Source organism: Pogoniulus pusillus, chromosome 1, assembly GCF_015220805.1.
Source record: "Pogoniulus pusillus isolate bPogPus1 chromosome 1, bPogPus1.pri, whole genome shotgun sequence".
NCBI classification, from domain to species: domain Eukaryota; kingdom Metazoa; phylum Chordata; class Aves; order Piciformes; family Lybiidae; genus Pogoniulus; species Pogoniulus pusillus.
The window spans coordinates 41,328,190-41,341,532 of NC_087264.1; the positions used below are offsets into that span (position 1 = coordinate 41,328,190).

The following is a 13,343-nucleotide window of genomic DNA, read 5'->3' on the forward strand; positions in this document are numbered from 1 at the left end:
ATTTAACACATAGAGATGAAAAGCATCACTGATGACATTCAAAAACCCCACAAAAGTGGCAAAGCCAAGTACCGAGGAACTAGAAATTGCCAGAAATGTATTTGCGTGGGCAACCTTGCTTCAGCTGCCTTGTGCATATGATCAGCTCCTACATTTTGCCCTGGACTGCCACCTCTTCAGCACTCAGCCTGGGCCTCAGCTAGAGGGAATGATGAGCTGGCCAGCTAGGCTGTCTCTTTTCTTAGCAGGACTGGGAAACTCCTATCCAGGCAGTGAAACGAGCAACTGCAGAAAGAAAGGAGTGTCCCCTGGGTAGATACTTGGTGTCTTCCTGGAGAGCTTGCTCCATATCTGCCCCTGCCTTGAAGTTAATCTGTGAGTCAGTGAGCCACATAAGCAGGAGCTTTCAGAGGAGCAGCCACGTCTTCATTTGCTGGAAATTATTTACAGAAGTGCTAAACGTTTGCAGCTGCAGTCACAGACATCAGAAGCTGGGGACTGATTAGCTAAAGCACTATATAGAGCCAAACCCACTGAAAAATTAAGTCCTAGTTGGTCCAAACTATGTGTCTGAAATGGATGAGCACTTGTGACCCAAATGTCTCTTTGTCTCTTCCTTTGCCTCGGTTAAGTAGGGATAACTCCACCCCCTGCACCTGAAAAGGTGGCTGAGAAAGCAGCTGCATTAATAGCTCTGAAGTATTCACCCAGCGCTGAAGTGCTGAGTCCGTGAAGAGATGGAAAAGCAGGATGTTGGAGCAGGCTCTGGCCTCAGGACAGCAGTGAAGGTAACACAGCCATCCCAGAGGAGAAACTTTGGTGGGTCATGCAGTTACAGAGCACAGCATGTTGCATGGCACGGGGATGTAAACGCAGTGTGCTTAAGGGAGCTAATTCTGGGATTTCCATACTTTGGTGTACCTGACTTACAGCCTTTATCACTTATCAGGCGTTCGGGGTGTAAAGTAACTATTTCCTGCACATTAGCAGGTCACACCCAGTAAGGACTGAAGTTCCTTTGATGGGCATTTGCTTTCTGCTAAGTGGGATGATTTGGGTGGAATTATGCTAAAGCTGTCCTGCCACAATCTTCGCTCTCACACTTACTTAGCTCAGCCAGAGTGAAACAGACAAGTCATCCTGCCAGCTGGGGAGGCTGTCCGTGTCACAAATAGGACCAAGATGTGCTGACAGAGAGGCTTGTCTGGTAGAGAACAAGGACTTTGCCGAACACCACCATGCACATAACATCTCTTACTAACATGCTGTCTTGCCAGTGTTGCAGTTGTCCACACCTTGTAAGAAATTATTTGGATAAAATGCTAAAGGTGGAATAAAACCAACTTGGAGGCTGAAGCCTGTAGCTGCTTCTGGGTGGGTTTTTAAATAGCTCTATGCACTGAATGCAAAGAGACTGGGTGAGATGGATGGGGTGAGGTGCACTTTTGAACGTTGCTGCTGTAAGCCTGCAGCAGTTGAGAGGGCTGGAGCAACAGGTTTACAAGGAAGCTCTAGCAATCACCTGTGTTGAGGAAGCTGTTTGTACCAAGTGAGCTGTATGGACTGTTCTGGGCTTTGGAGGCAAAGGGACAGGTTGCAGTTAAGGCTGAGAGATGCCCGTGTACTTTCTGGGCTCTGAGGAGCCCATCTTAGTAGTTTGGTTTTTGGTTGGGTTTGGGTTTTTTTAATATATTCATTACTTAAACCCTAAGCACATAACTCCAACCCATCTTACAGAGGCAGGATTCAACCTGAACCCTTTCTGACAGAGGTTTTGTTCCCAGCCGCTCCATATGAAGAGGCTTGAGTAACCTACACGAAGTGCTCATCCCATGGTTTTCCTAACTTCATCTTGCTTTGAACCTCAGAGCAGAGTCTTTCCCGCTGCAGCTGGAGCCTGGTGCTTCTTAGCCTGGCTGGCTGCAAAGAAAGCAGCTGACCACCTTTTCCATTACAGCGCATCAAAGACTGCTCCTTCCTCCCCACCCACTTCCCGCCCCCAGGACTTCTCTTTTCTAGGCTAAATGGACTCAACTTCTTCACTCTTTTATCTTGTGCAAGACTGCTCTGTGTTTATCCTTTATATTGTTTTCTTTCTGGCTTTTCCGCTTCAGGACCCGGGAGTCTGAACGGGTCTTGGCTCTGCACAAGCAGCGCAGGGCAGTTGCCTCCTCTGCCTTGCACCCAGCACACCAGGCCCGGCCCCTTTGCGACACCTCCGCGCTGCCGGTGGAGATTCAGTTGACGATGCTCTGCAACCCCCAGATTTTTCCCTGCCACACTGCTGCCCAGTCGGTTATTCCCCAGTTCTACCTACATCTCACTTTGATTTACATTTGCATTTGTTGTTGCTGAACTGCATCTTGCTGCTTTCAAACCATCTCCCTGACAGATGAGGTCTAAGCCCAGCTTCCAGAGTCCTTGCAGCCACTCTGTGTTGGAAAGGACAGGATTCCCCTCAGCAGTACCCACAGAGCTGGATGGCCCCATCCTTCCCCTAAAAACCTCTGGAAATATCCCTGCTTCGTCAAGCCGCTGCTGCGGCAGCAATGTAACACTTGTGAGTTCATTGAGCATCATTTACAGCAATTTCACAGCTGTGATTAAGATCAAGAAGCCTAAATGATCCCAGAGAGAGTCAGGGAGCCTGTAAATTTTGTCACATAAGTCAAGCGCAGAGATTAGGTGGCTGGTTCCTGAGGCTCTTCCTGATAGCAGTGTAGAGGGAAAGCCTGGAGAGGGGCTCCTCATGTTGTGCCAGCAGCAGATGCCTAGGACAGTATGGAGAGCCATGAGCTAGTGGAGCCATGCTAGTTGTTTCAGCTGCTCTGGGTTGGGGCATTGCAGCTGTCTCCAGGGGAATGGTGTGGGACACAGCCTGCAAGAAGAGTGCTATGAAGGCTCTGCTCACCTTCTGCCAGGAGACACCCATCTCATTTCCAGCACACTTATACTGCCTTGCTCGTAAGTGACAGGAATTCATTAGCATTGTAGCCAGTTTGCATATGAGCAGTGTGTTTGGGCAAAGAGGGAGGAGGGATTCTCTCTTACTCTTGCTCAGCAAGACCAAGTGTCTAAACCCTCTCCTGTGACCTCACTCTCTCCTGAGATTTCGCTACCAGCTCTGGGAAAACCAAGGTATACCTCAAAACTTTCTTCTTGTAAGAATAGCCTTTGCCATAGTCAAGCTCTGGCCAGTTTTGCAGCTTCCATGCTCCACCTCCTGCTGGTGCACTCACTGGCTTCCTGATCAGCTCCCTTCAGCTGCTGGCCTTGCTAGATACAGAAGGAGGGAGTTAAGCTTATTTGCCTAATAACGGAACCAAGATACTCTTTCCTGAAGGAGGAATTCTCTCTGTCCTGCCCAGAGGACGAGATAGAGCAGAGCACAGCAGGCAGTCTAAGGCCTTGACAGTGGAGCATGGGTTTCCTCAGGAGGGTGGCAATCCAGCAGTGTGCTTCCTGGAAAGGAAGTGCCACACAGGGTTGCAGAGTTCAAAAGTGTAGCAATACAGCAAGCAAATGGATCCTTCAATGGCTGTGCCACCAGCCAGTGCCTTGGGATTCCTGACCTCAATGCCCTGCAAACCCCTTGTCTCAGGTGCCCTCAGCTGTTCCATTCCCAGATCTGTCTATGCTGGAGGAGCCTGGCCTGCGACAAGGGTCTGCACTGCCAGGAGACATAGTCCCTCAGAGTGGCTCTTGCCAAGCAAGCAAATCCTCACAGCCACATTTGATAGTATGTAGGATCCTAGCATTTCCCTACAACATACTGGGAGAAAAAATATACTCCAGGCTGTGAAATGTGCAGATAATATGGCCGAGGGTAGTGCACCAGTGCCATGTACAGGATGTTTCTAAAGAGGGAAATGAGCCAAATTTGAGCAGTTTTGCTACTGGAGCTAGGGCAAGTGATTTTACCAAGCTCCTGGGCAGCCACATGCAGTTCTTGCTTTTGGCCATGATTGCCCATGTTGGCTCCACAGGCAGAGGGACTGGGAAGGAATGCTGCCAGTATCTACACAAATCTGCACTGTGCTGCAGGAGTGTGCTGCTCTCTGTGTGTATTTTCTCTTCTGCAACGTGGCTGCAAACCCAGAGCTGCCAGTACTTCTGCCCTAAAGACAACCACGTCTGAAATGCCCTTGCTGATGACCTGCTACTGAGGCTTGCTCACTGCTCCTGCCTGAGGCTGGAGAAACTCCACCAAAACACCTATATGCAACAAAAACTGGTAGGTGGGCACTGGGAATTACTGGTGTCCAGGGGAGTGGGCTACTCTCTGTGGCTTTGTGCCTGTTTCTGTATCTAATCCTCATGGCACATGTAAGAACATAGTTGATTTGAAGACCTGTTGACATGTGTCCTTGGTTCACTCTACTGAGTCTGGAGATTAGATCAGAAAGCAAATGGCTTCTTCTCTGGCACTCCTGTACTGTCACCTCCAGAGCTGCTAGCTTAGTGTACCTTGAGTGCACTCTTGAAGCACTGCTGTCCCAGGGGCTACTTGCATGTCTTCAGTCTATTGAAGCTTGTACTGAGGATGGAAGTAGTCCCACACAGCACAAACCAGGGTAGAACAAAGAGGCTGCAAATCAGCTCCTCTTTGCTGCTTTCAGTGTGGCACATGCCCAGGCTGGGTGATGGCAGAGGGAACAAGCTCCAATGTGCCATAATGCTCCTGTCCCTATAGACCTGTCTTCTACCAACAGCTCTGGTGAGACGGGTATGATGGGGAGCAGATAGGGAGTTAGGACTATTGCATGACAGTTTCATACCCTCTGAGGTATGTCAAGCTCCTACCATGGTGTGGAGTGAGAATTAGATCTCAGGTTTAGCTTCTGGATCCATAAACCACTATGCTACAGTACATTTGTGCCAGGATTGATGTGCCCCTTATGGGCCAGCGGATGGTTTAAAGTGCTGAAGAGTTTTGCCTTGTAGCAAGTACAAGTCCTGCCAAAACCAGTCTAAATGTTCTGTGATGCTGAGCATTTCTTCTTAGCTGGTGGTTCATCATAGACATGAGAGCCATGTGCACAAACAGCATTTACTTGGCACCTGCTGGGGCTACCCATCCCTTGCAAGGGATTTGCATCAACGGTACTGGGGACAGTGGGCGGGAGGGAGTGGGTTGTGGAGAGGTGAGTGGCTGCCTGGGAATTTCCCTGGCTGGACCGAGGCGGCAGAGGCTGCCTGGGTGTGGACTGACGTCCTGCTGCTCAGGGCTGGCACGGCACGTGGTGCCCCTGGAATTTCTGGGGCTCCTGGCAGCACCTCCTCCGCACTGCCTTCCTTTGCTGGTCCAGGTTTCACAGCCAGGGCTGGGGCTTTTCTTCCTTTCCATCTCTGGTGTGTTTCCCTGAGAACACCCATCTTGCTGTTTTTCAACCGCCTGGAGGTGCTTTCTGGGGGGTTTTCAGGCTATTTTGCAGATCATTTTTCCCAGATGTGCCTTTTCTTTTAAAAATGCTTCTCTCTCTCTTTTTTTCTCTGTAACTTTTCTTCTTCGCCCTAAGGTTTCCGGCCACGTGACTTCAGCTCACATCCCGAGGTTCTGAGAAACCACAGCAGGCCCAGGCCTGGAGGGAAGGTGCAGAGGCTGTGAGAGGAGAGGCAGAGAGAGTGGCAGAGCGCGGGGCAGGAGCACAGCGTGCCGCTGCCCTGGGCCAGGGCCGGGAAGCCGAGGGCCGTCTCAGCAGGACGGAGGGCAGGGGAGAAGGAAGTGAAGCAAAACAGAAGACAAGAACACCAAGAGCAGAAAGGAAGCTGAAGAGGCCCTGGGAGCCAGAGACAGCAGCCATGCCCCACAGCTCTGACAGCAGTGACTCCAGCAGCTTCAGCCAGTCTCCCCCTCCCAGCAAGCAGGTAAAGCAAGGACCCTTCCCCAGCTCTCCCCAGCTTGCGAGTCGTTGAGAGTGGGCCATGGGAGGCACTGGCACCCGCTGCTGTCCTCTTCATGGTGCAGTGTGGCAGGGCTTTCTAGGAACAGCTGTGGTGAGAGGGATGCAGGGCTGTGAGGAGAGCCCTGGCAGCAGCCCCAGCCGCTGACCTGGGTACGGGTGGAGAGAGGAGGCCTCATTACCTGGGGCTATACTGGGGGCAACTGTGGGGCCAGGACCCTTAGGCACGGTGGGCCCAGCAATACACATCGAGCAGGCAGCAGGCAGGAAGCTTTGGCATGAAGTCGGTGCTCTGGTGGGGAGCCTGAGCGTGCACCTCCTCACCACCGACGAGGACACTTCAGAGGCAGCAGCCTTCCTGCTTCTCGCTGCTGTGGACATCACTTGGGAGCCAGAAAAGCCCTGCCACTTTGGAACTGCTTTCTTTGCTGTTCAGCCTGGGAGAGTTTTCACCTCAATAATGCTTGACAGAGAGATTTCGTTTTGTTACATGGAGTACCTTAATGGTAGGTCTTCTGCTGACACGAGTCTAAGTTTTTTCCACTGCCTTTTCTGGCTAAGCTTTATTACATAGGATCATAGAACTTAGCTGCCATTTGCCATCTATCTAGGCTCAGCGGCAATGACAAGTATCCAAGGCTTTGTTCAGATGTCTTGGGGAGGAGCAGGGCAGCTGATTTTGGGCTTGCAGCCAGGGATGAAGAGGCATGCTGGTAGAAGATGGGATAGAGCACAGGGCTTGTCAAAGCATGGGGACTGGACTTAGCGCAGTATGTGGGAGGTGCTGGGTCTGAGACATTTGTAGGGTATTCCAGTCAAGGATAAAATGGTTATGTTCAAAGAAAATAAAAGATCTTGAGTGGGTTGGAGGGAGGAGAGGATGTGGACAGACTGATGGGCTGGGAAGATAACTCTTGTGGCTGCGTTTTGTATTCCTGTGGAGAAGTGGTGGTGTGAATGTTGAGAGTCCCCTAGAGAGGCAGTGCAGTATGAAAATAGGAGACGAAAAAGCCTTTATGACAGTTTCAACTGTCAGAAGGCAGCAGCAGGACCAGATCTTGACAGAGAATGTCTGTTGCTTGAAGTTCATGACCTGGAACCTAGACACCTGTGCTCTCCTCTGCTCAGGAAGGCTTGGGAGTGTTGCAGCCAGCATTGCAAGAATTGCTACCAGAAGAGAGCAAGCACAGAAATCAGAGAGATGGAGCAAATGAAATCTGGGGAAAACCCAAAAGCTCTGTGTCTGCCTAGTTAAACAAATTGGGGAGCACATTGCACCATAAGGATCTGCAACAAAAAAGCCTGAGGGAGAAGGGTGATGCATAGAGGGAGGGACCTACAGGGATAAAAGGAGTAAAACATAGGCTGAATGTCTGGAAAGACGGTTCAGGCAAGGAATTGGAATGTCCACAGTGTCACATTCCCACGGAGAGATGGAGAAGAGAAAGGGTTTCTGTACAAGGAATTCTAATTGTCTCTTCCAGAGAGAATTCCTTATTCTGGTCCCTCAATGCATATTCCAGGCCTTTGCCTTGGTGAAAGGACAGCGGTTGGTTATTTCCCAGCTGTGCTGGAATGCCCAAGTGTATCAGACTTGCCCCTCCTGGCAATGGAGATGCCAAAAGCATCACACATCCCTGGGAGGCAGCTTTATGCTGGTGCTGAGGGTGTATATCCCATGTCCTGTGTTTCAGTGATATTATCTGCTGTGTCCACTTCTCACCTACTATTGCTCAGGAGAAGCAAGACAAAGGAGGGAATGGCCCAGTCATTTCCATGCCTTGTTTCCCTAGGACTCTTCTGATGACATGAGGAAAGTCCAAAGGAGGGAGAAGAATCGCATTGCTGCCCAGAAGAGCCGCCTGAGGCAGACCCAGAAAGCAGACACACTGCACTTGGTGAGCACTTCACCCTTCCCCATCTCCTGTAGGGAACAATGTGCTTTTCCCCTGGGGGCTTGGAGCACAGATGCTGGGTTGAGGCAGGACAGGAAAAGTGAGGCCAAGGCAGGATGTAAGAGTTGGAGCTGACAGAGAGAGCACCAGCCCAGGATGACTACCACTGAAGCATTTTGTTTTGCAGCTAGTTTTGAATCCATCTGTATCTCTCAATTCAACGTTACCCATTTCCTTTCCTAACCTCTTCTCAACAGCTCAATCTTTGAGAAGCACAGGCTCACCCAGGCTAGCTTTCCTTGGGTGAGTGGTTCGTGCCATCGCTTCAGCAGTGGTCCATACAAGGAGGCTTTTCTGAGGTGGTAGGACTTTGTCTTCATTGCTATGGACAGTGGTGTAATGTGGAGCCGAACGGGCCACATCCTCTAGTCTGCTCCCCGAGATACTGTGCAGTGTAGGTAAATCAATACTAACCATTCTCACATTTGTAAACGTGTCTATGGAAACACTTGTATCCCTTCCTGCATCTGAACGCTTGGCAGCACCTGGAGGCTCTCCCTGGTAAAATCCCATGCCTTTTCATAGATTGATAGAATCAGGCAGGTTGCAAGAGACCTCCAAGATCATCCAGTCCAACCTAGCACCCAGCCCTATCCAATCAACCAGACCATGGCACTAAGTGCTTCATCCAGGCTTTTCTTGAACACCTCCAGGGACGGTGCCTCCACCACCTCCCTGGGCAGCCCATTCCAATGCCAATCACTCTCTCTGGGAAGAACTTCCTCCTAACATCCAGCTTATGCCTCCTCTGGCACAACTTGAGACTGTGTCCCCTTGTTCTGTTGCTGGTTGCCTGGGTTGCTGGTTGCCTCCTTTGGTTTCACCCTGCTGTCCCGGTCTTCTGTGGCACCATGGCCACCCCTGCAGCACTTCCCAGTGTGAGAATTAGACATCTGCTTTTCAGGTTGTGTCAGTGCCAGAGCACAGGGGCTGTGCTCCTTTGCATTTTGCACCTAAGTACAGTCCTGTGTGTTTTGGGCCACTGATGGGCAGGATGCAGAACACACAGCCTGCAGTGGGCAAAGACCCATCTTTATCCCAGCACTGGGCTTAGCTGCCCTTTGAAAAGGAGTAGTCAGGCTCCTGTTCACAATAACATCATTCGACTTAGTGGTCTTCATATTCACCCAGATGCCCACTTTTGGAAGAATTCTTGACATGTCAGTTCTGGACCTTCCTCCACGGTTGGACCTGGGTTTAAAATGGAGAGTTCCCTCCTTTTTCACTAGCTGTTGATGTCTCTAGAACTGACATGGCTCTAGCCTGATTGCATGATGTCTGTCAGCAGCAATGGCTCTGAGAAACTGTGCCTGAGAAGGGTGAAGAGACACACTTCCCTTGGGGTTGGTGCTCTTTCCAAGATAATCTGAGAAGCAGATATAGGCTGTGATCATCCCCAGGAAAATCCTGTCCAGCTGTGCACCAAGAAGAATGAGACTGCTCAGCTTAGAGCAGAAAACAAGACTTGCTTACAGGATTACTACTGCTCAGCTAGCATTGAGAGCACGCAGTCCCTGCCTTCCCATCTGGATGGGAGCAAGGGCACGAAGCCCAGCTTGGTTCAGACAGAGAAGATCCTGTCAAGCAGCTGGAGAAATGCAGGGAGGCAAGTGGAAGGTGGGTGGTGAGTTTTTGCTAATGTCTTTCCAACTCCTGGTGGACAGTGACCTCTTTCTGCTCCTGGGTTCATTCCCTGAGTGCTCTTTGCTTTGGCTGACTCTGCACGAGGGAATTTGCTTCTCTGGTGTGTTCTGCCTAGAAGAGCGTGCCCAGCTTGAGCTGTGGTGGTGTGAAATGAACCAGCAGCCCCGGGGCTTTGTAGCTTGTGTTTAAAGAGGAATGAGTCATGGGGACACTGGAGCTCCCAACCCCTCAGTGATTCCCTTTAGTTCCTGAATTCAGTGTCAGATATGATTTCCAAAGCATTCAGTCACATTTGAGAGAGGCTTGTTTGCTGTGTGACTCCCCCTCGTGTGACAGCTGCTGGGTGCATTTTAATCTGTGCACAGGGAGTGGGCACCATTGGAGCTCAGCGTGGCAGCAGAGGAGTGAGTGCAGCATGACAAGTGTGCTTTGCTGAGGTGATGGTTCAGCCTTCCAGGGTATTGGTGCACTGGGCCCTGCTTTAGCTGTCTTGGATAAGTTTGCAAAGCCTGTCACCATGTCCTTCCTTCCTTTCTGGTACTGCCCAAGCTGCTGGCTCCATGGTCTATTGGTGCTTGGAAAGCTCCATCCCGGAGCAGCACCTCAGCATTGGCAGAAGTAGCAAAGATTGCAGTGCTCTTGGGATCACTGAGACAAGGCTGAGCATCATTATTAACCCTTTTGCTGTTATTCTCATTAATAACAGTATTAATTCAGTTCTTCTGAGGCCTCAGTTTCTCTTTTCTTCTGACTCAAGTGTTTCCCCCTCCTCCCCACCGTGCTGCTGGTTTCCCCGGCTGCTAGCAGGAAGCAGTGAGTCTTTTCTTTCCAGGGCAATGACAGGTTTCCTGTGGCAGGTGGTTTTCTGGTTAGAGACGGCGGTTATTCAGTGTGCCCTCCCCCTGGCCGGGCGGCCCGGGAAGCGGCCAAGTGCTGCGAGCCAGCGTGAGAGGGAGGGAGCAAGAAAGCCTGGGTGGGAGCAGGATGCAGTCACTTCTCGTAAGCCAGGGCTGGGGAGCGTGGCTGGGGCCACCAGCATCGCGTCTGCACCCGCGCCCAGTCTGGTTAGTGGGGAGAGAGGGGGTTGCCCAGGCATGGCTCTGTGCTGAGCTTACCAGAAGTTGTCAGTCTGGAAACTCTGCAGGGCAGAGAGCCATGGGATCTGGAGAGGGACTGCTCACAAAGGCCTGTAGTGATAGGATGAGGGGCAATGGTTTCCGAGTAGAGAAGAGCAGACTTAGATTGGATATTAGGAACAAGTTCTTCACCATGAGGACAGATTACCCAGAGAGGTAGTTGGAGATATTCAGGGTGAAGCTTGATGGGGCTCTGGGCAACCTGATCTAGTTGAGGATGCCCATGCTGACTGCAGAGAGGCTTGGACTAGATAGATGACCTTTGGAGGTCCCTTCCAACCCAGACCATTCTATGATTTGATCCCCATGTCTCCAGCTCATCCCTATGGCTCCCACACTAAGACCCTGTGGTTTTGTCTCCTCAGGAGAGTGAAGACTTGGAGAGGCAGAACGCTGCCCTGCGACGGGAGATCAAGCAGCTGACAGAGGAGATGAAGCACTTTGCCTCGATGCTGAGCTCCCATGAACCTCTCTGCTCTATCCTGACATCCCCTCCAGCACCTCCAGAAGTGCTTTATGCAACACACTCCTTCCACCAGCCCCACATCACCTCCCCACGCTTCCAGCACTGAGTCAGCCAGTGGGAGGGCAGCCTGCCAGCTCCACTGATGGGAGGAAGCAACTTTTTGGGGCTTGCTTTTCCATCCAAGGGAGAAGGATGGACAGACACCTCTTTTCAAACTCTTCTCAACTCTTCTCAAACTGAGTTGCCCCAGGCTTGCTCCCTGTGCAGAAACGGCAGAGCCACCAGGAGGCACCTTCGGGCAGTTTCCAGCTTCGGTCCTGGGAAGAGAAGTCATTCGCAAAAGTTCACCAACCCCCTTCCTCAGTGCTTGCTTGGGCATAATGGCAGGAGTGTGGAACGCCAGCAACCTCTGCATGAGCAGCTGGCTGTGGCATGCAACAGCTGGAGCTCCAGAGAGAGGAACTGGAATGGGAGCAGGGGCAGAGGGGAAGGTTGGGGGGCACAGAACACCGGGGCAAAACTGTTTTATTTTTGTAAAATAAAGATTGAAAATGCTTAACTCTTTCCTAAATAGGACCCAAGTCTCTCCTATGGCATAGTGAGGGTGCAAGGTGCAGGTGCAGAGAGCTTGGAGTCCAGCTCTGCAAGTGCTGGTGTCTAATCTAGGACCAGCATATTTAGAAGAGGGGGTCCATGTGCATGGGCTGGGCAGACTGAGGGACAGTGGTTTATGTGGTGGTGGAGTCCTTGGGAGAGAAGCCTCACTCCTTGCTGCAGGGCAGGACCTGGCTAATGAGTTGTGATGCTAAGTGGAACATCAAGGTCCCTTCCCTGCTGACTCCCTCAGCTCCTTCCTGTCACTGGCTAGCCCTCCATGTGCTCCCCTTGCATGTGTGGAGGGCCACTGCCTTCAGCTTGACCAGCAGCACATCCAGAAAGGCACACTGCAGCGTGAAGGGGAGTGATGCTGAACAGCACAGGAGAAGCAGCACCTGACAGGATCCTTGCTCCAAGGCACCCTGCAATAAGGCACGCAGCTGCAGCCTGCACTGTTTCCCCTTCCCCACCAGTTACAACTCCACAAAAGGCTGCTGCAGTGAAGCAGATGAAACCTTAGAGGTCAGTGAAAAGTAGATTAGTTCTGCTGGGTCTGATCTATTGGAAACACAGGCTGGTCCATACAGTCTCTGCACCTAACACCCCACGAACCAGCAGTCCACCTATCAGCCACACTCTATGCACAAGAATGAAGCTCACCTGCCAGTGGAGGTCAGGTTGCTAGTGCTGGCGCAGGACTGCTACCATCTCCAAGGAGCATCTGCTGCATAGAGTACCACAAGCAGTGCTGCAGACATAGGCTTGCAACTAAACTAAATAGACCAAATATGCAGATATGCTTTTTTCAGGCACAGAGCAGCAGCAGATGTCCAGATGGGTTTTGGTCCATCATCACAGCCCTCACGAGTGGTTGGGAAAAGTCTATAATGTGCTGTGCCTGTTTTCTCTCTCTGGTTCACACAAGCAGGCTAACAAACACTGCCAGGCCCTGGCAAGCTGTCCTCAGAAATGATGCAGGTAGTTCAGCAATTTCTCCTGTCACGAACTGTTAAGAAGCTTGTGAATCTCCTGCATCAGCTTCTGTGCCAGCATGGGAAGCAATGTGGCCAGGGTTGCCTGGTGTCAGCACATTGGTGTCACCACCCCAGGAAGGCAGTTCTGAGGCAAATGAGATTGCACAGGCCCTGGTCTGTGCAGCTCTGCCCTGCTCATGCATAGGGGAGGACGGTAGTCATTCCAGCTGAGCAGCTGGGGCTTGCATACAGAACACACAGAATACATCTATAGGCAGCAAAAAGATTCTAACCATGTATATAAAAATACAGCAGGAGCAATTTCAGTGTGTTTTACACCAGCACCCTCTGCTAAATCTCACACCAGTAGGCTTCACTCCATCCCGTGGTACAACAACCAGGGTTGCTGACTCCCCACCACCCAGGCTACAGAGGCCCTTTCTAAACTGCTCTTCTCCGTCATTTGGCCCTTTAAGCTTGGGAGAGGCAGTAGGCTGCAGTGCTAGCAGAGCTTCTGTTCCTTCAGTCTTTGGTGGGTTTGCTCCCAGACTTACTGTTCCTTAGGGCTCTGATGCTCCTATGTTTCCTAAGCTATATAGAATCAGAGAAGAAAAGCTACTGCTCTCCCGGTTGGAGTGTGCTGTGTAGGGTGCCACAGGCTTGTGCTC

General features: G+C 51.2%; 1 protein-coding gene across 2 annotated transcripts; it reads left to right on the forward strand.

The window, feature by feature from the left end:
- Positions 1-676: 676 nt before the first annotated feature.
- On the forward strand, positions 677-12,299 carry BATF (basic leucine zipper ATF-like transcription factor). Of its 2 annotated transcripts, none has more exons than XM_064149983.1 (4): positions 677-788; positions 5,520-5,868; positions 7,697-7,801; positions 11,004-12,299. In XM_064149983.1, the coding sequence occupies exons 2-4, from the start codon at positions 5,803-5,805 to the stop codon at positions 11,208-11,210; spliced, it is 378 nt and encodes a 125-aa protein (XP_064006053.1). In that variant the 5' UTR covers positions 677-788; positions 5,520-5,802; the 3' UTR covers positions 11,211-12,299. The 2 variants fall into 2 exon arrangements, with proteins under 2 accessions (XP_064006053.1, XP_064006045.1); XM_064149975.1 differs by lacking the exon at positions 677-788 and adding an exon at positions 2,692-4,234.
- Positions 12,300-13,343: the final 1,044 nt, after the last annotated feature.